This window comes from Mustela lutreola, chromosome 14, assembly GCF_030435805.1.
Source record: "Mustela lutreola isolate mMusLut2 chromosome 14, mMusLut2.pri, whole genome shotgun sequence".
In the NCBI taxonomy this organism is placed as follows: domain Eukaryota; kingdom Metazoa; phylum Chordata; class Mammalia; order Carnivora; family Mustelidae; genus Mustela; species Mustela lutreola.
Window position 1 is genome coordinate 30,774,196 of NC_081303.1, and position 27,601 is coordinate 30,801,796.

Below are 27,601 nucleotides of genomic sequence, written 5' to 3' on the forward strand. Positions count from 1 at the left end.
GTTTTTTTTTTCTTCACCTTTGTTAGTTCCACACAGAAACAATGGATCCAAACACCAGTTTTTAGACAAACCTCAGATTTCAATAAAACATTTCATTCTCAGGGCTTGGAGGCAGTTGGTTCCAAGTCTAGGAACGAGATCTCATGGATGATGGAGACATCTATAGGCTGTTGTGAAAACTACAGGCCGCCATGATTCCTTAGCAGGCAAACCCCTCTCCAGGCTACTGAAGTGTGGTCAGGAGCTTGTTAGAAAGGCAGAATCTCAGGCCTCAAAACCACTCAATCAAAATCTGCATTTTAACAAAGGCTAAGAGAAAAATGGGCACACAAACCTATACTGAGGTCATCAACATGGTACCAAGCTTTGCCACGAACCTCTTCTCAACCCCGGCTGGAGGCAGACCGAACTTTCTCTGCCCTGAAAACAATCTCTGAGTAAAAATCAAGCCTTTATCTCCAATTACACTTGACATGTAAAAAGCAAATTCTGAAAACATAAAATCAGTGTTTCACAGCTCATCTATACACTGGTGGCACTTTGTTTAATATTTATACTAAGGAGCAACTAAAACAACACATTGGACTCAGAGGGTCCTTTCAAGAGACAGGGCACGCCTGATGGAAACCTTTCCATGGTTTCCCACACCCCTGAAGGAATGAAACAGGGCACAGGCCCAGGAGGCTGTGTACTTCAGAAATCGGGCTTCTCTATACAGGGCAGGCCTAGCTCACTCTCCCTGTCTTCCACGTGTGTTCTGCCTACCTCTCACCCTCCTGACCCCCTGGGATTCGTTCCTGCTCTGATTTCTACTGTAATTCATTGACATCATTCCTGACACACTTGGTGCTTCACAGTTTTCTTCTGTTGGGACCATCTGTTCTCGAGGGGACTCCCAAAGCCCAAATGTCTACTGAAGACCAAACATGAACTCTCCCTACTCCAGCTGCCTTTTCCGAGCTTTAATACCAGTCCTTCTGATATGCTTGAAAAGCAAACAAAGCCTGAACTGTATCTTAAAAAGATCACTGAAGTACACAAGGCTGCAGCCTCCCACCAGTATTCAAGTTCACAGGACAAAAGGTGGCACAAACAAAAATGCGACAAACCAAGTAAAAACTCAAGAAAGTCTGCTTCATTGTCTAGTTGGGGTTTATGATGCTGGATTTCTATTTCAAAAGTTAAAAAACTGGCTGTCTGAAGAATAATAATCAGGTCCTTGGTCTCCTCCACATCTGTACAGTACTGGGCTAAATTAAGATTTGTAATGCTTTACTTCTAAAGAAGCTGCAGGAATGGGCTGAACTACTAAGTATACAAAAAGAAACTAAGAATTATCCAATGGAAACTTCTGGTAGAGTCACAACCTGGAATTAGCCTTTTGGAGGCTAGTGAGTAAGTGCAAAGGTCTTACTCATCAGATACCATGAAACAGTCCCTGTGGAGGTTTAAGTGGGAGCAGGAGTCTTTTTCTGTCCCCTAACAAAACAGACAGGAAGCTGGAAAAGAGAACACTGAAAATAGCTTCAAAGGGAAAAAAAGGAATAAGAGGAAAAGATGATACAACGATACTTATTAAAATCTTTATTCACTTTTTTCTTCTTTTTCAGAATTGAAACCCATAGAACACATTAGAAACTTGGGTGCATATCTGTCCTGTTTGGTGTCTTACCAAGCCCAACCTCCTGCTGTGTGACAGCTCTGAGAGGAAATCTTGGCAGATCAAAATCGAGGGTAGCGGTTCCTACACCTCCCTTTTGAGCAAACTAAATTAGCTTCCCAGTAAGTTCCTCCCCAGCTCCCCCGCTTACACTTTGTATTTGTGAGTAACACCTTAGTTCCTTAAAAACCTGTGGCAGTGGAGTAACCAGCCCCTGCCTTTTCAACCCAGGCTGGATGCATTGAAGGGAGAGAAACTGCTCTTCCCCTGGACGATAGGTTTCACGAAGTCAGTTCTGTCTGGCTCCTGCGTGTGCCTGGCCACGCCCAGCTCTCCAAAGGTGCCCAGAAAATGCCGGCTGAATGGTCTCTCTGTGACTTCAGAGCCATTCACAGAGACTGAGGAGAGACCCATTCACTAGCTTCAAGTTCTTCAGCAACATAAGTCAGTGTTTCCCTGTGTCAAAATAAATACGTTTTTTTCTCTTGCTACAATAACAGATATGACTATATAAATACATATGCCTTTACTCATGTTTCCTGAAGCTCAAGCTCAAAAGATCACTCCTACAGGACAGCTCACTGACAGACGCGGTTTTTATCGCCACTGAGGTGTGGTCACTTACAGTCAAATAAGACAAGGACCATTGCGAATGGACGCTGAAGGAATATGGGGGATGGGAAGGGAAAGCCAAAAGTCTTTCTTCTTTTCTTTTCTTTTTTTAAGGAAAAGAAAGATGAATTTCCTTGGAAGAACTTACTGTTCAGGAGACACTAAAAAATTGACATGTACAGGATTCATCCTTCCCCAAATAATATGCAATAGATGTACCTGAATTCTTCCATTTCCTCCTTAAATTTCATTTGATATATTAGTCCTGAGTGCAACAGGGAGAAATGCCTTATTAATATATTATCGAACAATACTCTGAGCAAATCACAGATCCTGTCTATTAATTTGTTTTGCACAGAAAATTATTTACACCCAAACCCACAATAGAGCCTCATATTAAAGAACAATTTAGAATAGAACTTCTATACCCATATTTCCCCATTCAAACTCTGCAATAGACATATTTAAGAAGTGAGAGGAGGTAAGGAAATGGCATTCAGTTCTGATTTTCCTAGTTTGATAGTATTAAAATATATCCCCTTCTACCTTTAGATGTTGACTAGGCAAACCCAACCTAGGACTGACCAAGACCACTTCTAGTGACTTGTCTAACGGTGCTAAAGAAACCACAAAGAGGACACAGTGACAAAACTTAAAAAAAAAAAGAAAGAAAGAAAGAAAAAAAAGGTATCAGCCTCTGTTTTTCCAACAGAATTTGGTTTTTGTGACTTTCAGGGCTATAAGCTTTTGGTTGGTTTTCTCTAAGATTAACTTAATCCAATCCTGATTAGAACATAAATCTATGTTCCAAGAGTCCTGTGACACCACCCTATTAGTAAACGACATTAAACATGATAGATCTGAACACCTCTTAAGATCATGAATTTTTAACAGCAGGAAACAGAATGAACTCATACATTTTCTGCCATGTTTTGAAAAAAGGATGGGATATTTCTTCCTGCTTGTTTCCTTAGCAATATCTTCTGCTTTCAACATTAGGAAGCAAGCTCCCAGTTGGAGAACAAGTCTTACCCATTCCACTGCGCCACACAACAGGTACCATGTGTCTGCAAGGACACTGGGCCATCATTTGGTTGAACCAACATAAACCCAGGCGAGCCCACTGCCTCCCACCGTCTCCCTCCAGCCAGCTCCTTGACCCTCTGGGTGAGCACCATCCACGATATTCTCCAGCTCAGCTATGAATCCTGCTCAATGCACACAATAAATGGTCCTACAACTGAAATCTAAGGCCTCCTTCTGTTAACACCATTTCAGTGTTTTGTGCTAACACCTGGCTCCTTAGACTCAATACCTTCTTTTAGAACTCAACCCATTCTTGTGGATGTCTCCAAACATACTTACAAAGTACAAAAGCATCCTGACCTCAGGCTGTTGTTAACAGTTACAGGCTGCCCAGCTGCCTTTCAATGCCTTTCAAGAACAAGGACCTAGATTCTAAGCTGTTTTTGAAAGGCTGGCTGCCCCACACTGGTCTCCAGAGGCTGGCACGGCATTTGCTCCCTCACACAGTTGAAACAGCAGCCTCTGCCTGACAGAAGCACAAGGCAAGGCTGGACCGGCCCCTAGACAGGATGCAACGGCTTATAGGTCTGGGAGGCTCTGCAGGAACACAGACCAAGCTGAGCCTGGCCTTCTGTCACTACCGGGACAGGGACAGGGACAGCGGCGCTCCACCACCAGTTCTGAACACCCGATGAAATTAAATGAAGAAATCAGGGCTTGACATAAACCAAAATCTTAAGGCTCTTCCTGGTAACCTCCTTCGTTTTGAGGCTCAGAGAGCTTCAACTCTTTGTTCCCAGTCATCGGCATGGCCCACATCACAAGACTGGTCCAGCCACCAGCAGAACGCGTGGTCGGCTGAGCGTGGGAGCTAGCTCTTCCCACGAGAAAGGGACAGACAGGAATTGCCAATCTCTTGGGAACAGCAGCTTCAGTGACCGAAAGCCTTAAAGGCTGAGGTGGAAATCATTTCAGATGAGAAATTGGGATGGTGGAGATCGTAGGCAACTTAACTCTCATCAAGGTGTTAGCTCAGTTTGCTTTGTTAATTCAGAAAGGATTTGCCTGCTTTGGGCAAAGGGAAAAAGAAAAGTCTCCATGAGAGCATCCTGCTTGGACAATTTGCGGTCTAACTGGGATACCACTGTGAGCACACAGATCCACTGAGGTTCAAGTCCTGTTTGCTTTCTCTACACCCGTGGAGCTCTAATACCGGGGGGTCTCCCCGCTTCTGGTGCCGTCTCTTCCTCCCTCCTCTAAGAGCTCACGGAAAGCACTATCAGCCAATCGCTTAAAAGCCCAAGCATCCTTCCTGCTGCTGTTGTTCCCGCTAATTCGATCCTGAACATGTTTCCCTGCCCACAGAGCATGCTATCGGGCTCAAGAGGCCCGGTTTCCCCGGCTGCCACTCCGCAGGAGGTGGTCAAATTCCCAGCTGGATCGGTCCTGGTGCAAAAAGGACTCCAGAGATGGCCAAGGGTTTTCAGAAACTCCATCGGGGTGGAGAAAGGATTCTAAGGATGAACTCAAACCACACACTCCAGAAGCAGGCCCAGCATTCACCTCTCCGCACGTCCCCCCTCTATCTGTCCCGTGCCATGCGAGCGAGGACCGACCAACCAGGAGGCCCGCCGCCGAAGTTGGGGGGTCGGCGGGAGCGCTCCCGTGGTCTGAAACCTGTCATCTTTGCCTTCGTTTCTCCTACAGAAGTTGCCAGAGGCATCCAAGGCCACCCTGCCCCCCATCACCAGAGCTTGCTGCCGGCTGTCTCCGATCCCCCTCATCCCGTTCGGAAGTGATTGTGCTGTTTCTCTAGCTTTGTAAAAAGGAGTCTCGCTTATTCTGTGGAGCGGATTACAAGTGGGAGAGAGGCATCCTGTCCTCCACCAGCACGGTGTCCGCCCCGAACTGGTCAGTGCACTGCTTCACCGTGGCCAGCACGCTCAGGAGTCGCTGCTCCGCGGCGTCCAGGTGGGGCTCAGACAGCACGGGGGCGATGGGGTCGTGGGCCATGGCCGACTTTAAGGCAGACTTCAGCACGCCGTTCTTCAGGTAGTTCAGTCTGTTCCAGGTGGACACCCGAATGCTGGAAGAGAGAGTTGTAAGGGAGATGACGTGAAACCTCTTACTGTCAAGAGGAGTTTAAAGCCTGCTCGGTGGGCAAAAGTCAAGAAATAATTATGTAAGACGTTTCAACTAAGGAAAAAAAAAATCTGTTTCCAAAGGACCTCTACATTACCACATTTTGAGATTTTTTTTCTAGGTAATTAATTAGAGGTATATGCAAAGATTTATCAATGTTCACTCCAATGTGCAACTGAATTTGTAACAGGAAAAATGTGAAACAATACGAATGTTCATCTATTCAGAAACAGTTAAAAGTATGGCTTACCCATTCAAGGAAATACCATGCAGCCATTAAAAACAGTTCTGGGAAATTTAATGGCTTGAAAAATACCCATGATATAATACTGGGTGGGGGGAAAAAGTTGGTGGGAAAAAAGTTTTACTCCAAATCTATGGGAAAAGAGAATGTGTGTGTATGTACACACACACACACACATATATAGCCAGACATACACATACAGTTAGAACGAAGTCACTATGATGTTAATAGGAGTTAGCTTTATATCTTAGTAGGTAGTTTTAACTCTCTTCTTTCCATGCTTCTGAATGTAAAAAATTCCTACCAGCAATATTATAACTAAACTGCAATATCAATATTATAATCCTACCCACTTCCTGTGGGTAATGAGAGGATTACGAGGTAGGCACAGAGGTCCGACTCTGCAAGAGGCAGCCGGGTCCGCATCTACTAACAAAGGAAGAGCGACCTTTGGACAAAGCACAGAAGGGGCAGACAGGCACAGAGGCGGTACGATTTTACTATTCTCAAGTCCACGACAAGCGCCCCCAGCATCAGAGCCTCCCCTGTGTAACTAAGGCCTCACTTGTCTGCCTCTCAGTCCCACACCCGTCCTCCTGAGATGTACGCCCTGCTATGATGCAGAGAATTCCTGAAAGCATCTCTCCAGTCCAGCTTTCTCCGAAGCGGTCACTGGAGGGAAGTGCAGACACCTCAGGCTCCTGCACAGGTGGGTCGATAGTTAGGGAGAGCAGGTCATCAAACGGTGCTCTGCCCTGGTCCACACTGCCAGAACGAGCAGGCCCTCTTGACATGGAAACCCGAGCCCCGGAGACAGGCCCTCACACATGCCCTGCCTGTGACAGAGGCGGTTTCTCCTGAGCTGTCCCTCCCTCTGTTGCCCTGACCCCAATGCAAGTCACTGCCTGAATGTGCATCCCAGAGGGCTGCTTCCTGCTTGTGCAGGGCCTGCAAACTAGCTAACTTCTCTGCTATCCCATGAACTGAACTATCCTTCTCCATGGAGGTCCACACCCTAGCCTTGGTGACAAGGTTCCCTTCCAAGTTTGTCCTTCCTTGGGTACCCTCTCTCAGCCCTTTTATAGTTATGCTTGTATCAGAGCTTCTTTATATAAACTTTCCCATTTATTTTTTTGAATTTATTTTTAAAAAATTTTTATTAACATGTAATGTATTTTTTGTTTCAGGGGTATTTTTTGGTTTTTTTTGTTTGTATTTTTTGTTTCAGGTCTGTGATTTATCAATGGTCTTACACAATTCATGTACTCACCATAGCACATACCCTCCCCAAAGTCCATCACCCAGACACCCATCCATCTGACCCCCTTCACTCCAGCAGCCCTCAGTTTGTTTCCTGAGATTAAGAGTCTCTTATGGTTTTTCTCCCTCTCTGGTTTCATCTTGTTTCATTTTTGCCTCTCTTCCCCTATGATCCTCTACCTTGTTTCTCAAATTCCACATATCAGTGAGATCATATAATTGTCTTTGATTGACTTATTTCACTTAGCATAATACCATCTAGTTCCATCCATATTACTGCAAATGGCAAAATTTCATTTTTTGATAGCTGCATAGTATTCCACTGTATATATACACCACATCTTCTTTATCCATTCATCTGCTGATGGACATCTGGGCTCTCGTAGTTTGGCTATGGTGGACACTGATGCTATAAACACTGGGGTACAGGTGCCCCTTCGGATCACTACACTTGTGTCTTTGGGGTAGATACCCACTAGTGCAATTGCTAGGCACAGGGTATTTTCAACTTTCTGAGGAACCTCTATACTGTTTTCCAGAGTGGCTGTACCAGCTTAAACTTTCCCATTTAACCTACTGTGTCTTTTCTAGCTTCTGACTGGATCAGACAGATAATATTATTATTACAAAAACATCTTCCTTCATAGATGTATGTGGTTTTTGACTGGCCATACTACTGCCTCCTATTGATGAAAACAATTAAGGGGCTCTTAGGGCAACACTTCCTGCGGAATATCGTACTGCTGCTACTAAAAACAGAGGCCAGAGAAACAGCCTGGCTGTGATGAGGGGCAGTTGGATGGGATCTGAGGGTCTCAGGCGGTGAGCTCAAAGTAGGACACGGTGCTCCCACATTTTTTTTCTGTGTGGCTCTGCAACGTGCAACCCAGCAGATTCTTAAGGCTCTCCTTCAAACTGATACCAGCCATAATGCTTTGAAAAGGAGCTCCTTAGAGCCCGCTCTTTGATCTCATTTTGATTTGCCTTCTAATTTCTTTGTTCTCGAACACAGACTTTAAAAAAAATACAAGGCTAAATGCCTCTGAAAAAGTTACCTTTGGCTTACACACTTTCAGACTGAGATCTGCAAACCACAGGTGGTCTGTGGTGGGCAGTGAGAGGACTTGGAACCCCAGGGTGAACATGGTACAGGGGCCAGGGATGCAGACTGTACTAGAGTCCTGGTGGGGAGAGGACCGTATCCCGATATAAAAACAAACACGAATATGTATTGAATAGACTGAAAATTTCTATTCATACAAAATTTGAAATGACTGTTGAGCTCCGGGGGTTCTGGCCTGGAAAAGCATGAGAAGCATTTGCTCAGGTCTTAGGAAGTTTTAAGGCCTGGAAAACGGATGTACTGTTAGGTGAGCCTGGAAAGGAAGATGACACAGGCCAATGTATTTGCTGTGAGGAACTTACATGCAACACTGATAGAGGGGGGCAAGAATGCTTCTCTCATCCAGCGATGGGTTCCCAAAGCTGAAAATTAAGATTAAAAAACTTAGTGAATTACTTAGTGGCTCCAGTTGCCTTCTTAGCATCAAAGCGCGAGCAAATTCTCTAAGACGACCCAAATGTGATCCTAGATAATTTCATGCTCCCACGGCTCAGATCACTTAAATTAAAAATAAACAGGGCGTGGCCAATCTGACACAGGATCCCTAACAGTCTGTACTGCAGCATCAAACAACAAATGTCCTCATGTACAAGCCTCCTGTGTCCCACTGGCTATGGTACGGTGCTGAAGCAGAACCACGGCACATGGTATGGAGCCCACGGGCCACAGGGAGGACCCGAACCCCTGGAGGTTTTACGAGCACAGGGGGGAAAAGGCTATGCCCACAGTTCCCACTAACACACAGATGGTCGTCACTTGTAACAGGTTGTTCTACCTCGAAATCACCAATCAGAAAAGAGCAGGATTATCCTTTCCCTACAAGTAAGTATAGCCAGATTCAAATAGGACAAGCAGCTCACGGAGGCTGAGAAAACGGTGATTCAAAGCATCTGTAAAAATGACTTCAGCAGTAATTCAGAGGTACACGAGAAGTGGTTCTGGAAAAACTCAATCTTCTACTTCTCTCCTGGAAGCTCAGCCTTAGCTGGAAGGTCTGGGAGCTCTGAGCACAGTGCAGCCCTCCAATAATTAACAGCTAAAGCAACTATTTCCACAGCACACACAATCATTTAAACAAACACACAAAGATCATTTGTATAAACCAGACAAATTTTCAGGAATGCATGTAGCACTGGCCTCCACCCGCTCTGCTGTGTGTGCCGGCCTCCGCGCTCTGCAGGTGGCAGCCCCCTTCATGGAGCATGAGGCCCCGGGGCTCGGGGTAACACAGGGTGCTGCCACCAGCAAGCGCCCCTTGGGCGTTCTTCGCTGAGGACCCCTGGGTCTCAGGTGAGCCTCAGCACCAACGTGGGACTGACCCACGTTGACCAACGACCTAGAGCCTGGACGATTCTGGGCTCCAAGGAAGTGTTCCATTTAACACTTATTAAATGTAACTGCATGAAATTCTGAAATGAAATTCTGTAAATGAAATACTGAATCGGGCACCATGGAGAATGCAGGGGGCACAATAAAAATATAATATGCTCTTCAAAGAGCCCAGGCTGAAAAAATTAAGGACCACCCATTTATTCAAAATAAATAAGACTGTCCTAGTCAAGATAAAAGTAACTTGTTTTTATGTATCAGAAGGAACTATTCTTCTTACGATCACAAAAAGTCTGGGCCTAGACTGCCATAAACATAGCAAAACATCCTATCAAACTGATATTTAAACTACATGAACCTTTGGACAGACTCAATTTAACAGGAATTAAATTTCATGTTCTATTAAATATGTATTTCTCAAGACTCTAGACACCATAGTCAAGGAAGAATGACAGAGGTAGTGACACATCAAAGACCTGGGCATCCAGCTGTCTGTGTTGAGAGTCAGTGTTAGACTCCTGGGAGAAAAAACCCCCACTTTTCCATTATTTAAAGTCCTCAGAACCCTGAGGGCAGAGGGAGTACGAACCCTGAGCAAGATGGAAGGACGGGTGCCAAAAGCAAAGACCCTGACCAGAAATGGGAAGGACACCTTCCATCCACTATATCCTAGACATTTCCCAGGATGTCCTAGAAAATGTCCTTCTTGTATACACAGAAAGCCCTAACTGACGAGGATGGTCCTATGGTCCTACCTTTTGGCATTATCGAGAAGGATGAGCATACTGGCACCTTCGTCATCTTGAAAACTCTCATAGTGATGGCGGTCCGCGTTGCCGATCAGGTAATCAAAGACAGCGGTGTCAATGATGTCCAAGAGGCGCGGGCCCGAGTCATAGGGGGACGTTTTCTTGACAGCATCACAGTAGCTCTCGTCGTACTCCCACCTAGAGGCAAGGAGCACCCCTAGCATTACAGAGTGCCAGCACTGTACCTGGCTCTGTTTTGTTTTGAGAGAGAGAGAACGCAAGTGTGGGGCAGAGGCAGAGGGAAAGAGCGAATCTCCAGCAGATTCTGTGCCCAGCAAGGAGCCCCACGTGGGACTTGATCTCACAACGCTGAGACTACAACCTGAGCTGAAATCAAGAGTCCAACATATAACCAAGGGAGCCACACTGGTGTCTCTGTAGCTGGCCCTGTTTACAACATAGAGAAAAGATGTCGTTGCCTGGCAGGTTTGCTCCCAGACCCACCTCCTGGGACAGAACAAACTGGAGGTTTGTGGGAGCACTTACCTGGCCAGTTTGCCCTCGCGGTATGTCCTGCCCCATGGGTGTCGGTGTTTCTGCAGAGGCCACACATCTGGAAGCCAAAGTGTGACAGATCCCTCCATCGTGTCTCCATCAGCACAAGCTGGCTCTGTTTCTCGGCAGTAATAACACTTCCCATAGAAACAAGTGTTATTTCCTACGGGACAGAAAGGAGCCAAAAACACTTAAGGGAAAAAGGAAAACTCCAAATTCCCCCAACAATGTAGAAGGGAGCAGCTAAGTGAATAGAACCTGCAAAAACAATGATCCTGAATGATATCTGAACATTTATTTATTTTCTGTACATGTTATAAAAAAGCATACAGTGAAAAAAAAGTCAAAGGGCAGAAAAGGATGTATATAGAAGTCTCCTTGCCCTTGGGGCCCCACCACCCAGTCCCCCTCCCAGGAGTCAAGCGGCATCACCACTATCTTTCTGAACTCACTCTAAAGTCTATGGCCATACCACCCTGAACGCGCCCGATCTCGTCTGAACTCACTCTAAGGAAAGTCATGCCCCTCCTCTTCTGTCAGGGCCGACACTTTGGCCAGAGCACCCAGGGGAGGGAAGAGTGGGCCCATCCAGGGACAGGCTCGGGCTGGGAGTGTGGGTACTTGGGGGGGTGCCAAGCAAATAAAGAAATATATTGAGGATAATGGAAACCAGGTTTCTCACAGAGGGAGAAGATTAACACACAGAAAGGCAGAAAGCCAGAATAAATCTTGTGGTGTTGAATTAGAATTGGACTGCAGCTATTGGTTGGAACAGAGATACAGAAAAAGACAGATATGTGTGTGTGTGTGTGTGTGTGTGTGTGTGTATGAGTGTGTGTGTGTATACGGCTTTCCTCCCTGTCGCTCAAGAGAGCCTGGAAGCAATGACAACCAGTAAAAAAAACAAAGGCAGTAAACACCCAGCTCTCACATATTAATTTCTAAATATCATTTTACTACTGTATTAAAGGGACTCAGGGCTCCTTGGAGAAACTGGTGACTCTAGGGCTGGAGCAGAGAAAGGGTCTTACTGCTATGCCAGGGTAAAGAAGCACTCAGAGAATGACGGGAACATTCCAAAGGATCTACAAGACAGTGTGTAGGAGTTCCTGGGACAGCGTTAGCATCAAAATAAATAACAGCAAATCATAACTCTGACTCAATTAAGAGTCTAAGAGTTCATAGTGATATAAACAAACAAATAACTACATAAATGTGGGTCACACGGGAAGAGTTGTACCCTTTAATAGACTGGTGACTATTAAGTCTAGAAGGAATGAAAAACTAGCAAGTAACTATTGGACAACTATCACAGTAGCAATTGATCCAGGCAAGAGTCATCAATGAATGCTGTAACTGGTGGGTAAAGGCTTGATGCAGGTGTAATATTTACATAGTTCTAGACTATATCATTCCAAAGTATCCCGTTAATAAAATACTAACTGGAGAGAGAGAAACCTTACAGAGACTTACCATCTTAATCAAAGGATACAAGTTAACATCACCAGTAACGGGCCACGGCAGCAAACCCCCATCGCGTGCCTCCTGACAGGACATGCCAAGAAGGGCACAAGAGCACTTCTCTGGTGTTCCCGCCAGCATGGGTAAGTCACGAGCAAACGTCAGACACACTCAAATAAAGGCATACTCTATAAAGTAACCAACTTGTGCAGTTACGAATGTCAAGGTCATGAAAAAATAAGGAGAGTGAGGAATTGTTCCAGATGGACAGAGACTAAAACGACATGACTACGAACACATCATGTGATCCTAGACTGAGTTCTGGACTTCTACAGGGCATTACAGGGACAAGTGGCAAAATCTGCACTCTAGGGTCCGTGGGTTCGATGCGGGGCTGCATTGTGCAAGGTTGGTCTCTTGCTGCTGATGACTGGATGTGGGTGTGGAGGCGTGGGCCCTGGTGGTTGGGGGTACTGACGTCTTCCCACACCTGTGTGAGGAGCATTCATGTCGCACACTGTTCTCAAATGTGTTAACAGTCCGAAGGTGTTAACAGTTAAGGAATCTGGGGGACTCTGAACCGTCTCTGAAACTTTTATACAAATCCAAAATTATCTCAAAATAAAAAGTTTAAAAAACAAAAACAACTGAAAAAGCTTAAGTAATGCTTTTTTGGCACTCCATACCTATTAAATATAGCCATCAAAAGAGCGGACTTCCTACCTATAACCCCCTCACATACTCCTTAATGACTGTTCTGTTCTCACACACGTGTCCCTGAAGAGATGAGCAGCCCTCAAGCCTCTTAAGTATTTCTAACCCCAGCACAGCACACACTCCACACCCAACCGCAAAGCTGATTCTGTCACTCTTCCATCTTAAAAACATTTTTAGGTAAAGAAAATTTGAACTAATGGAACAATATACCACATATATAATGTTCATAATTATAAAAATATAAACTTATAAATTTAATTTGACCCCAGCAAAAACAGCAATAGATCTTTTAAAGGGTAGGGAACCTGACGTGGGGCTCGATCCCAGGATCCTGAGATCAGGACCTGAGCTGAAGGAAGACACTTAACCGACTGAGCCACCCAGATGCCCCTGAATAAGATTTTTTTTTCAATTAATTTATTTTTATTATTTTTTTTCTTCCTGTCATTTTTCTTAAAGATGATTTCTAAGGTTACAAGGAATAAGAAAGAACTGCTAGCAAACTCTTAAATAGCAGAGAGAGGGGACTAATCTTACCAGGTATCAAAACATAGATCAACTCAGTAACAGATAAGAGAACAGAAAACCCAAAAACTAAAACACATAGAAACAAAAATTTATTTCAGTGGGAAAAAAATCCCCAACCAGTTAGAGCCATACTTCATCCCACATACTAGGATAAATTCTAAACTATGTCAAAAACTTAAATGTGAAAAATAAAACTATAAAAGTAGTCAAAATAAAAAAAGGTGGAATTCTTCCATAATCTCTGAGTGAGCAAAGCTATGATTCACAATCAGGAAGTCTCTTAAGAAAAGATGCATTACATTAAAAATAAACAAAAATGTCTGTAAGGCAAAAAAAAAGAAAAAAAAAAAAAAGAAAAAATACCATTATCAAAGTCAAAAGAAATTAAAGACCTGGGGAAAAATATTTATATCACAAAGGACTATTCTCCCTGTGTATGAGCTCCTATACCTTGAGAAGACCAGAAGCAGAGCTGAAAATGAACAAAGGATACAGAAAGACAGGTAAAAGAAAAATACAAAGGGCTCTTAAATAAAAAGCTGTTACGTGTGAAACAGACAAAAGCCAAAGTTTGGAAACACACCGTTGATGCCGCTGGCGGAACAAAGGCATTCTCCCACGTCACCACCGGCAACGTGAACTGGTTGAACATTCATGGAAAAACACATACGCCCTCTGACCCAGTGCTTTCACTTCTAGATATATGTGATCATGTCTGAAGTAACATATGTTCACATTAATTCTGGGCAACACTGGTTGTAAAAACAGGATTGGCACTTGTATGTGTAATAAAGGTCTAGTTAGATGAACTACGGTAGAGCCATACGACGCAGCACTTTGCAGCTGGTGACACAACAGAAGAATGAAGACGCTCTTAATGTGATAATAGATTTCCAAGATCTGTTAGGTAAAAGATTAGGTGAAAGAACAAGATGCAGAAGTACGCAAATTGTGACATACGTTTCACAGAATGGCAGTTAAATAAAAATATATATTCCTATTTCGTACCAAAAGGACAAAGAAATTACCAATAGAGATGACCACTGGGAGGAAGGAGGGAATGGAGGGAGAAAGGAAAACTTTGCACTGCAATCTTTCTAATATTTTTTAAAAATTTTGAGTTAGGTGAATGTATTACTGATTCAAAAAGCAGTTAGAAAACAAAGCAAAACCCTGCTGGGTGCAGGAAACCTGCACACACATGACAAAATCCGAACTCCTGAGTCTGGTAAGACCCTTCAGTAAGTGAACGGAGAATGTGTGATGGTTGAGTGGGAAGCAGGATCAGGTTTCTGGGGTTAAAATATGGACCTTCACCAGTCATTAGACATAAGACTTTGGGCACATGATCCTAACTCTCTAAGCTTTCTCTGTAAAATGGGTATCAGTCCCCTACCACTGCGTTGTGAGGGGTGAGGTAATCCACAGGAATGCTCAGCACAAAGCCCGACACAGTGTCAGAGACCAGTCAATGCCGGCTATTTATTATTAATAATCTCACTCCAATCTCTTTCCAGACTTCAATATCTAATTTGCCTAGGCTCTGAAACTTTTCTCATTTCCTGGATTTTTTAACTTTTATAACTGGCTTTCTGATCACCCTGGTCTCTGTGCTCTTCTTGGATGAATCACCACCTCTAATAACCAAATCTAACCCTCTAGCCCAGACTTCTCTCCTAAGCTGTAGACTGTCTAAAGCCCCTAAATGACTCGTCACCATTCACTTCTGGATGCTCCTGTCACGGTAAGACTCTGTAGCCAATTTCACTGTGGAGAACTGCATTCTGCGACTCCAGCTGGGCACCCTACAATTCTACTCAACGCTGACACTGTCTACCCAGAGGAACCGGTCCCAGCGGTTGAAGGCTCAGTCCCATGAGACTATGCCCCACTTCAGAGGCCAGCTGTAAGCCTGGGCTGTCACCTGTGCTTCTGACTGGCTTATATATCAGGGGTCCATGAGCCCCATCTTGGGGTTTGATTTGCTAGGACAGAAGAATATATGATGGGGAAAGGACAATCTCTTTAGTAAATGCTGTTGGGAACACTGGACGGTCATATGCAGAAGAACAAGAACTATCTTACACCACAGACAGACATTAATTCAAAATGGACTGAAGACCTGAACATCAGACCTGAAACCATAAAACTCCTAGGACACACCAGGAGTCAACTCCCCGACGTCAGTCTGGGTGATGAGGTTTTGATTTTTTGGATATGATACCAAGAACAAAAGCAACAAAAGCGAAAATGAACAAGTATGACTTCATCAAGCTAAAAAGCTTCTGCACAAAGAGACCATGGACAAAATGAAAAGAGGCTAGTACCCAAAATATAAAAAAAAACAAACTCCTACAACTCAAAGGCAAAAAACCAATCTGATTAAAAAATGAGCAGAAGATCTGAATACACATCTTTCCAAAGATATACAAGTGCCAACAGTTGCATGAAAGATGTTCCACATCACTGGTCATCAGAGAAATCCAAATCAAAACCACAATAAGATACCATCAAACATACAGACAAATAGTGCTGGTGAGGATGTGGAGAAAAGGCAAGTCTTGGGTACCACTGGTGGGAATGTGAATTGGCATAGTAAGGTATATATCATAGTATGGTAAACGCTATGGAGGTCCTCAAAAAACTAAAAAAATGGAACTCCCGTATGATCCAGCAGCTCTACTTCTAAGTATCCGAAAGAAAAAAAAGAAAGAAAGAAAGATAAAAGAAAACACTTTAACTCGAAAACCTATCTGCACCTCCATGTTCACCGCAGCATCATTTATGACAGCCAAGCCGTGGAAACAAGCTAAGTGTCCGCTGATGAGTGAGTGAGGATGTGCCATATATGCACAATGGACTATGACTCAGCCATAAAAAGAATGAAATCTTGCCATCTGCAACAACATGGATGCGACTTTGAGGGCATTATGCTAAATGAAACAAGTCAGAAAAAGACAAATACCATATAATCTTATTATATGCAGAATCTAAAACCAAAACCAAAACCAATGCAAAACCAAGTTCTTAGATACAGAGAGAAGTCTGGTAGCTGCCAGAGGTGGGTGAAATGGGTGAAGGGGTCAAAAGGCACAAACTTCCAGTTAGAAGATAAATCAGCCCGGAGATGTGAAGTACAGAAATGTGCCTATTAAGTTAGTAGACCATAACGAAAGTTGCTATGTGAAAAGATCGTAAGAGTTCCAATCACAAGAAAAAAATCCCATAACTATGTATATAATGACAGATGTTAACCAGACGTTGTGGTAATCATTTCATCATAAATAAAATTTCAAGTCATTACGAAGCACACCTGAGACTAATTTAAGTGTTCAATGTCAATCACACTTCAAATAAAAAAAGAAATGGCCAGGGAGGCTCACAGGACTCAGGAAACCAGTTTACTCACTGGTTACTAGGTGTATTGCAGAGGACACATTTCAAAAGCCCAGTGAAGACATACACAGGGCAAGGTCTCAGACCAATGAGCTTCTGTCCTCATGGAATTTGGGGCCTGGCCAGCGGCACATGGAAACATCCTGCTTCACCAACCTGGAAACTCCCAAACTCCGTACTATTGGGATTTTTATGGAGGCTTTCTCCAGTAGGCATGATCTATTATAAACTCTATTCTCAATCTCTCTCCCCTCCCTGGAAAATGGAGGGTGGGGAGCTGAGAATTCCAGGCTTCCAGCTACGCTTGTCGTTCCGGTGACCAGCCCACACAGAGCCTCCTCATTAGAACAAGAGATACTCCTTGTGCTCTTAAGGCTTAGGAATTTACCAGGGTTTTCTGAGCTCTCCCTCAGGCACCGGGGGCAGAGACCGGTATATATCTTTCTTGTTATTTCACACAAGAAAACAAAATGTCCAAAATTTGATTCATGATCTTCCTCCTCTTCATACATTCCAAAGACAGCTGACAGCTTTGTAATACACTGAGTCATCCAATTCAGGAACTGGGAGTCATTCTTAATTTTTTCCTTCTCTCTCAGTTGTCCCACTCAGCCCAAATGTTCACCAAATTCATTCCATTCTAATTGCTGAGCATCTCTTAACGCTTCCTACCGGCTGTCCGTGATCGAGCTATGACTCGCCCTGTATATGCACAGAGTACGGCGGCCACCACGCGCTCCCAGCTCTCACCCCACCCCCGTCCCAATGCAGCCTCCACGACACTGCTGTGGCTGGTTTTCCAAAATTCCAATCTGGTTTTCTCATGCTCCAGCCCTTTTAATGGCCTCCCAGTGTCTAAGGAAAAGGTCTCCACTTCTAAGCCTGGTGCACGAGGCCCATTGGACACCGTCCTGACCACCTGCCTTTCTCTTTCACCAGCCCCGAGCCTCCCTTCACTGTAGCTCAACTCCCCTGAGCTTGCCACAGGCTTCTCTTGCTTCTTGTCACCCCTGTCTACACGCTGTCCTCACCTGAAGCAGACTTGACTCTGGAGCCTGTGCACTGGATGGGAACAAAGTCACATTATTTTCATTAACAACTGTTTTATTTTAAAGATTTATTTAGTTGAGAAAGAGAAAGCACACGCAGGCGCATGCAGGAGCCGGGGGAGAGGGGCAGAGCAAGAAGGAGAGAGAGTCTTAAGCTGATTCTTCACTGAACATGGGGCCTGATATGGGACTCAATACGACAACCCTGAGATCATGACCTGAGCTGAAACCAAGAGTCAGATGCTTACCTGACTGAGCCACCCAGGCGCCCCTTTATTTTCATTAACTTCTATGTGAAACTTAGTGTTCCTTCAAATTAGGACAGTAGGAAGCAAACCATGGCGGTATTAACATTACCTGTGACTCTTTCGCCGGAAGAAACCACAGACTTTTCATATCATATCAATCATTGTTGCAAAATATCATTTATACTGTCTGAAATTATGACAGTTACTGGATCACTGCTAGATCTGTTATTTAATGTGTTAAATAATAATGAAGCACAAGCTTATAGATGGCAAGCTTCGAATTTTTGATAACGAAACTAGATTTCAATATTATTGATTTCATTTGTAAAAGTCTATGTATTCAAATGTGTGCCTTTAAAAAACACTAATCTTTTTTTTTTAAAAGATTTTATTTATTTATTTGACAGAGACAGAGATCACAAGTAGGCAGAGAGGCAGGCAGAGAGAGAGGGGGAAGCAGGCTCCCTGCTGAGCAGAAAGCCTGATGTGGGGCTCGATCTCAGCACCCTGAGATCAGGACCTGAACTGAAGGCAAAGGCTTAACCCACTGAGCCACCCAGGCGCCCCTAAAAAACATTATTCTTTTTTTTTTTTTTTTTTAAAGATTTTATTTATTTTATTGACAGAGAGAGATCACAAGCAGATGGAGAGGCAGGCAGAGAGGGAGATAGAGGGAAGCAGGCTCCCTGCTGAGCAGAGAGCCCAACGTGGGACTCGATCCCAGGACCTGGAGATCATGACCCGAGCCAAAGGCAGCGGCTTAACCGACTGAGCCACCCAGGCGCCCCCCCCTTTTTTTTTTAATTTTACTTATTTATTTGAGAGAGAGAGAGAGTGGAGAAGTCAGAGGAAGAGCAGACTCCCCACCAAGCAGGGAGCCCGATGCGGGACTCAATCCCAGGACTGCAGGATCAAGACCTGAGACGAAGGCAGTTGCTCAACCAACTGAGCCACCCAGGCGCCCCCAAAAAACACTATTCTAAGGAAAGATCCCCAAGCTTCTCCAGCATGCCAAGAGTCTGTAGTACAAAAAAGGTTGAAAGTCCCAACACCTAGGACGTTCTTTCCCACTGTACCGCCCTGAGGTAGTGCTACTCTCCCTTTAAGACCTGAATGAAATGCCACCTTCACCAGGGAACCACCACCCTGACCTGCACATCTCCCCTTTCCGTCCATGCCGCCACGGGCCCTCTGTACATGTCTGGCTTCCCCATCAAATGAAGTTCCTTGGGGGCAGGGAGGTGTCATTCATTTCTAGATAGTTCAGAGCCCACCACACAGAAGGGAAATAAAATTGTGTTGAAAGAATATTAGCAGATGAAATATAGATAGTCTGAAAATCCAGGTATGAATCCTGGCTAAGAGTAGCTACATGACTCAGGAAAGTCCTCCAACTCTTCTGAGATTTACGTGGGTAAATCTCCCTTACTCACTGCACTCTTTTGTCAAGAGGATCAACATAAGGTAACTGTATGAAAGTGCTTTGTCAAGTTGCAAGGGTTATGCAGAATTTGGTTGTTTTATCAAGTTATCTAATATTTTAAAAAACTGATGGGGCACCTGGGTGGCTCAGTGGGTTAAGCCTCTGCCTTCAGCTCAGGTCATGATCTCAGGGTCCTGGGATTGAGCTCCGCATCAGGCTCTCTGCTTGGTGGGGAGCCGAGTCTCTCTCTCTCTCTCTCTCTGCCTGTCTCTCTGCCTACTTGTGATCTCTGTATGTCAAATAAATAAATAAAATCTTAAAAAAAAAAACAACAACAACCCAAAACTGTGCTAAGGTCAGCTCATTATTTAAAACCTATCTCCAGTGCAATCCCTCTATCTGCCTTAATTTTTGTATACCCCCAAATTCAGATGTTGAGCCCTTAATCCCAGTGTGGTGGTATCTAGAGGTGGGACTTTTGAGGGGAGCACTCATGTTGGGATTAGTGTCCTTCTAAGAAGGACTCTCTGCAAGACATAGCAAGACAGTGGCTGACTATAAACCAGGAAGAGGGTCCTCACCAGAACCCAAGCATGCTGGCACCCTGACCCTATACCCCATCTCCAGAACTGTGAGGAATAAGTCTCTACTGTTTAAGCCACATCATCCATGACGTCTTGTGATGGCAGCCCACACTCAAACACTGCGTGTGCTGCAGGCTGTATCCAGAAGCTCATTCCCCAAAGGTACCAGTCTTGTGTACTTCCAGGTTTTTAGGCTCTCGTTCCCATGATGACTTCCTATTATTTTGCCTCATGCCCTTTCCTTTTGCTGCCGGGGTAGCTCTTACTGATTCTTCAATACTCAGCCTAGTTGCTAATAGCCTCCTCTACAAACTTTATCCTGGCCTCTCCGACTCCCACACTCGGCACCATGTAGGAGAGTGAACCTGTGAGTCTCCAGAGAGCGGGGCTCTGGCCTACTCTTCTTGATCTCCTCTCATCCATCAGAAAGTCATGTCTGCCAGACCACAGAACTGGACCAGCAAAAGTAATTAGAAAACACATTAAACAAATCACTGACACTGTTCACTTTGGGTTATTTGTAAGAACAGCTTAAGCCTTAGCCCTGTAGGTTTAAATTCTGAAAGATGACTCCGTCACAAGTCCTTTAAATATCCAATTTCAGGGGCACCTGGGTGGCTCAATGGGTTAAAGCCTCTGCCTTCAGCTCAGGTCATGATCCCAGGGTCCTGGGATCGAGCCCCGCATCGAGCTCTCTGCTCAGCAGAGCCTGCTTCCTCCTCTCTCTGCCTGCCTCTCTGATTACTTGTGATCTCTGTCTGCCAAATAAATAAATGAAATCTTAAAAAAAAATATTCAATTTCACCTCATTTCAAATATAAATCCATTCATTCTAGCAAAGCAAGGTGAAATTCATCTGGCAATGTCTGTTTCAACAGTCATATTGTAATGCGGAGCACCGTGTCATTGAGAATGTCACCACGATGAGGCTGAGACAAGAGACCATGGCACCTCTGACTTCTTCCCATTCTCACCGTGCCCACGAGCAGAACAGGAGTGAGAATGTTAGCTCAGATGCCTGACCTCAGAGTGAGAGAACAGAGCACAGAGGCCAGGGACCAGGGTCAAGTTCATGCACAGTGGGTTACGGGCTGACCCTTGCGGGTTAGAAGGCAGTGGTCATCTTCCAGGCCCAGATCCAACCTTCCAAGGGCATTTCTGACCCTCTTTCAGAGCTGCCTTATAGTTCCCTCAATTCTAAGGAGACAGTTCCCAAGAAAATACATGTATATGAAAAATCCACCAAGTCAAAGATACACATACAGTAATGGATTTAGGCCAAAATCTGAGTCTGAGATTTACTTTAGGATCAGGCAGAAGAGGAGGCACCTGGGGGGCTCAGTTGGTTAAGCCGCTGCCTTTGGCTCAGGTCATGATCCCAAGGTCCTGGGATGGAGCCCTGAATCGTGCTCCCTGTCATCGGGCAGTCCCCCCAATTCAAGCTTGTGTTCTCTCTTAAATTAATAAAACATTAAAAAAAAAAATAAAAAGATCAGGCAGAAGGAAACAAAGTTATTACCTATTTACACTATCAGTAAATGACCTCACTTCCTACCTTCACACAGGCAAGTACATGTCAGGGAAAACTCTCACTTTCTGGCCACCTACCTACCGTTAGGATCCATATCCCCCAGTAGCCTAAAAACAAGTGGCCCAATATGTTTTTGTACTCCCTTGAGTTCTTCAATTCTTAAAAGTCACAAACCAGCTTACTCAATGATGTCCCACTTAACTTTTTAACTACTCCCCTAGTTAAATGTCCTCTATAATCTTACCTACGGTTAGGAAGGTGCTCAAGAGCTGCTCCGTGGCAACGGGCTTGATCTCTGTCCGTAGATTAACAAATCTGCCAACCACCAAGGGGGCGCGACGGAAACCCAGAATCCTGGTTTGGGAGGTTGAAGAACAAAAGAGAAAAATCTTTGGGGGGTGTATTTTATAAAGAAAATATATTGCTGATTGGTAGGTATATACATGTATATTTCTATTTATACATGTTTAAAATTTTTTTTTTTTAAGTAATCTCTACCCCCAGTGTGGGGCTTGAACTCACAACCCTGAGATCACAAGTCCCATGCTCTACTGACTGAGCCATCAAGATGTACGTAATGTATTTTAATATGCACTTCAGCAAAAAGGGTGAGGCAAACCTAGCAAAATGAGAGCAACCGTTAAACTTGGGGAATGAGTATATGGATTCATTAAACTATTCTAATTCTTTAGATATTTTTCATAGTAAAACTTTTAAACAAATTTCAACAAAGCATTAAAAAAACAGGCTTAAACCTATACATGTGTTCAAAGCTTTGGATAAAACAGCACATTGGCAGAAAACTATACAGATTAATCTAAAAAGATAAACCCAGGGAACAACTAAATACAGATATATTTGAAGATGCTTCTCTCTGATGGTCTAAAAGATCAACCTAATGGTTGAAAAAAATCATTTTTAAAAAAATGAATTTTCCTGGCTACAAAATACACTCACTGAAGTAACGTTGGAGGGGGCAGGATTTGGACCACACAGAAAAGTTACAATGAAGAAAATAAAGATCCATAACTGCACAGCCCAGAAATAACTACTGACATTTTGGTATATGAGCATTTTTTTCCTTTACACATGTATGTAAACACACACAAACACATTCTTGTGTATAGACACACAATTGAGATTATACAAACACAGTTGGGTATCCTGCTTTTCACTCATTCTGAGCCCTTCCTCATGTCATGATAAAACCTTTCCAAACAGCTACATAAAGGAATAATGCATTGTTCAGGGCTGCTGATGGTCTTAAACTCAATCTTCTAAAAGCCACAAAAGTAGATCAACAGATGGGTCAAAATAACATAAAGATCGAGAAAGTCTCCTGTGGTCAGACAAAGTGGTTAAATCCTCATGTGGCGAAACAGCAACCCAGAGCAGAAAAGGAGCAGGAGCCGTGGCTGGTAAAGAGAGCGGGGAGGTCCTTTTTCTCCCCACTGACCACCATCAGGACAACCACTAGCAGCCAGTCCAGTGCCGAGAGGCCATGTCATGGGGGCATGTGAGCCCGGCTGGGGTGGCAGTTAACAAAAGGGGTAGGGGGCCTGGCTAGAGAAGAACTTTCAGACTCTGAGGGAGGTTTCCCTTTGAAACGCAAGACCTCCCAGAGCACAGGTCATGCACTGAAACATTAGTAGATTTAATTAACATCAAAGGGAGTGATTTCTGTACAAAGACTACTTCACTCTAAGTTAACAAATAGGTGTTGTGGTGTGAAAAGATACGGACATGTTAAATTTTGCTAATAATGGCTGTGGAAAACCAAAAATCACTAAGAATGAGGTATCCCTTTACATATCTTAGATGAACACAAATTCGTGTGCTGGATGAAATACTGGTATATGAAATATTGGTATTGGTAGGGGAAAACGATCTTCACGTGCTGCTGGTGTCTGTCAACTGGGACATCAGGTTGGGAATGAAGAAAACGAGGAAAAAATGAGCTCTTGGAAAGACTGATGCTAGCAGGCCTTTAAGTGAGGAACAAGATTTACCCAATTCTCTACCGCTAGGTCTTAAAAAGAGGAAGTGAAAAACTCATGGTATTGTGAACACTTATTTAACCTTTTCCATTATCACTGGATATTTAGACTGCCACTAGTTTTTCACTACTGAAAATTTCACGCTACGGCTAAGATCCTGGATATATGTTAACTCTGAATTCCATTATTTCTCCAGGTACTTCATAGAAATACATTCTTAAAAATATCTTCAATATTGGCGTAAAAAGGTAGTTACTCATCTAAAGGCCAGGAGCATTCAGGTTTCCGATATATAATGCCAGAGTTCTTAAAAAGAAAGATGGAACTGATTAACAATGCCACAAGCTGCATCTAAATCTCAATGCATTCCTTCCAATATAGTACTACCTTTTTTTTTTTTTTTTTTTTTTAAAATCTGGCCTTTCTCAGCAGAAGAATCCCATTGTTTCAAATAGATTTTTTGTTGTTGTTGTTCCTGGTGAGGATGAACCACCCCCCCCCCACCATATTTATTAGCAATTGATCATTTCTATTCAGTCAACTGTGCCCTTAGATCATTTCCTATTAAAGTTTTAGCATATATACAGATTTGCATAAACATTTATATATTAAGGTTGCTAATGCTTGGATTACATTAGATTCAAGTATTTTCTCCTACTTTGCTTTCAAATTTCATTTGATGTTTCCTGACATTGGAGTTAATTGTATTTAGCTGTGTCTGCTGGAATAGCTTTTTCTTTGCAATTTTTCAATTATTGCTTTTATGCCTAGAAAATCCTTCCTAATCCAGAAAAGAAAAAAATCACCTTTATTTTCTTCTGGTTTCCTTTATGTATTCATTTAACAACTATTGTGAATAATTCTTCTAAAGTCTGTCAGTATGCCTGGACAAAGGAGCTGCTCAGAAGGGCAAGTGAGCTACCAGACACTCCAGTTACCAGGCTCTTGGCGAGGCCTGTGCTGAAAAAATACTAATTTTCCTAGTTAGCTTACATATTTTGAATTTATAACCGTTTTGCTTTTGGAATTATTCTGGCTACTAAAGCCAAGCATCTCCTGTGTGAAGGATAATAAAATTGATTATATATGTCATGCTGTATGCTTCTAGAATAAGTGAGTATTACTTAAAACAAAAATAAAAACAAAAAAACCAGCACTGTCAGGCCCCAGTTAATGATCAGTTCAGTTCAGGGACTTGAGTTCCAGCTCTGGTTTTCATCCTGCCATTTTCTTTACCAAGAATATCTTCACTCATGTTGCCAGAGGGCATACCAGAAGGAAATGATCTTAAAAAGTGGAGAGTGAAGATATGTACTCAGGTTTTCCGAGAACCACCCAGATTACGAAGGACTTGTGCGACTTTAATGGAATCCGTCAATCAGCTACCTCAAGTAGGTACCAAGTCAAAGTTATTCGAGTTGCTCGAAAGAGTCCACAAGTCCTCTCCAAGATGTTTTTAAATGGAAACAAAGCAAAGTAACCCTCCAGGATGACACATACCTGTCCAAATGAAAGGCTGCTACCTCTGCATTGTGTCTATCATAACCAGCATATGGCTCCCCTTCTACCACATAGTCTCGGTTATACCTGCAGAGTGAACGGGAAGCACAGATGGAGACGTGAATTACATCAGCACCGCACGTGACAGCACAGCAGAAGTAAACACGCCTGACTCCACCCTACGGAGGGCTTCCCTGCCAAAGTGGAGCGGGGCTGCGAATTCGGACGAATCTGGAAGAGGGGGTAAAGATGAAGTGGAGAAGGAACCTAGATTTCTCTATCTGCTTCAGCAATCACTCTATGAATAGAACACACAAGACGTTCTTTCTACTCCTCTGAAAGACTTTCCATGTAGTCTAAGTAAAACTCAAAGGTCGTTTTCTGGAAGGCAAGGACTTTCTCTGTACCTCTACCATGATGTGAAGCCTACAGTTGGTGCTTATTGAATGTTTGCTACCATTTTTATTAGACTGAACTGAAGAAATGAAGGGAACCCTATAATCAAAATGTCTGTATTACCAGAATGGCTATGGCAAGGTTTATAAGAGAAGTTTAAATTTCTTGGAAATAAATGGTCTTCATATGCCTCAGTGTTTGTTTAATGAGTAGGCAAAGGTGCATTTGAAAAAAGCTGTTTGACAAACCATCCTCTTTTTCTCTGTTTACATTTACGATGCTATAGTGGCAGGGATCCCAGACTGGCACAGGAGCTAGGCATATAGTTCTGTCATCACCTGTCTGGGTAACCTTGAGCAAAACTGTTCTCTTCTCTGGGTCTTAGATTCTTCTTTTATAACATACTAGGGGCTGGACTAGGTAGCAATTTCCAAGATCTCTTTCATCTTAAACTCTACGCTGATGATTTTTCCATCACATGCATGACATCAACAAAAGATAATCAAAACTGGCATATTTCTTTCTACCAATCATAAAGAAAGATACCATTTAATGATTAATTGGGAAGAAAGAAGACACTAAAGCTGCCTATGACCACTACTGTTTGCCTACATTTCCCTGAATCAAAAGACCTATTACACTTTCCAGGCAAGTATAAAATAGAAATGAACGGAGGCCGGAGAGAAGAGGAGCTGCTCCACTGGGGACACATGAACTGGGGAAGTGGGCGACGGTGCTGTCAAAGGCTGTGAGCTTCACTGTAAATGATCTTGGAGTCAAAAGTGAAACAAATCATGCCCACAAAACACATTATCAAGGCAAAGTGACAGAACACTTCTGTCGGAAGACAGCTGTGCATCACCCCCTGGCTGGAAGGCCAGTTTCTTCTTAGCATGGTCAGTACACTCCAACGTCGTTTCTCATTTCTAGTGTCAAAGCATTATTCAGACTACCTAGGATTCCACTGGCTGCCTCCTGAAAAAGCCTCAATTTTTAAATAGAACTGCAGCAAAAGCAGACACTATTAGAGCAAGTCTCTGTCCAACACAGCTGTAGGCTGTCCGCAGAGCTGGGGGACAATCCTGGAACACTTTCTGTGCCGGGGCTCCAGCGGAGCCACAGGGACATGTGTGCACTGCGCAGTCCACTCCTTCCAGTAAAAGGTTCAAGAGCTTTCCAATACCCCGAAAGGCGGCTCAGAGGTGAAATGTTAAACCCTACAGGAATCCAGGGACATTGCGGGTGGCCTGGAGGGGGAGGGAGGGAAAGAAAAGGGAAGATTCTAATAAGAATCAAAGAGCTGCAGCCTCCCTGGCTCCCTGTGGGCTGTGTAAACTGTGGCGAGTCCCAACTCTGTGTCTCACCAACTCTGTGTCTCACCGCTCAAAGGAGCAGCTGGCCCGGCCGGACAAACCTCCAAGGTCCCTCCTAGCACATCCTAGGATCACTCCCTTATTTCTCCCCACTCTGAGGCCTAAATTGCTATCTTGTCTTCCCACCATAACTAGTCTTGGCCTGTGAAAGCCCATCTACCTCCAGAACGCCGACAACTACAATGAGGGAAAAAAAAAATCACTTCTCTAACGTAAGGCAAAAACATGCGAATATAAGCATCACTGTCTGCCTATAAATCCCACCCACCATGCACATCTCCTATCTCTAACAGGAGGACATGGCCATTGGGGCTTCAGAAGCCCAGAAACCATGAGCGGCTCATAGAGAGGGGTGCACGTGCCGTCTCAGCAGCTGGGACGCAGAGCCTCCTCTCAGCAGAAAGTGATCCATCTTAAGTCACTGACAGAGCAGCAAAATTCATATAGTAACTGCCAATAAATCACTCCTATCCTTCTGGTGAAGGACATCAGCATCTGACCAAGGACATTAATTTGTGCTTACACTGGAACTAAATAGCCTCGGAGGCCCCCAGGGTCAGAATAGCAATTTGCTAGGCGTCTCGGGGCCAGAGTCAATTTCTACAAGCACTGAAATGTGGACCCCCCCTCCTCCACAGCCAGTAACGGTGCCGGGTGTATCCAGTGCAGGTCACCAGGGGCCATGACCAGGAGGGCGA

The 27,601-nt window shown here is 43.9% G+C and overlaps 1 protein-coding gene across 7 annotated transcripts in view; it reads right to left on the reverse strand.

Moving 5' to 3' along the window:
• Positions 1 to 1,569: 1,569 nt before the first annotated feature.
• FAM20B (FAM20B glycosaminoglycan xylosylkinase) overlaps positions 1,570 to 27,601 on the reverse strand; it is a 43,840-nt gene continuing 17,808 nt past the window's right edge. For 6 of the 7 annotated variants that reach the window (XM_059145611.1, XM_059145617.1, XM_059145614.1 and 3 more), the window contains 6 exons: positions 25,135 to 25,221; positions 21,882 to 21,991; positions 10,692 to 10,863; positions 10,152 to 10,343; positions 8,370 to 8,429; positions 1,570 to 5,384 (listed from right to left, as the gene is read on the reverse strand). In XM_059145611.1, coding sequence (XP_059001594.1) covers positions 5,153 to 5,384; positions 8,370 to 8,429; positions 10,152 to 10,343; positions 10,692 to 10,863; positions 21,882 to 21,991; positions 25,135 to 25,221 — 853 coding nt within the window. In that variant the 3' untranslated portion in view covers positions 1,570 to 5,152. The remainder of the gene's footprint in view (positions 5,385 to 8,369; positions 8,430 to 10,151; positions 10,344 to 10,691; positions 10,864 to 21,881; positions 21,992 to 25,134; positions 25,222 to 27,601) is intronic. The other variant, XM_059145618.1, reaches the window with a different exon arrangement.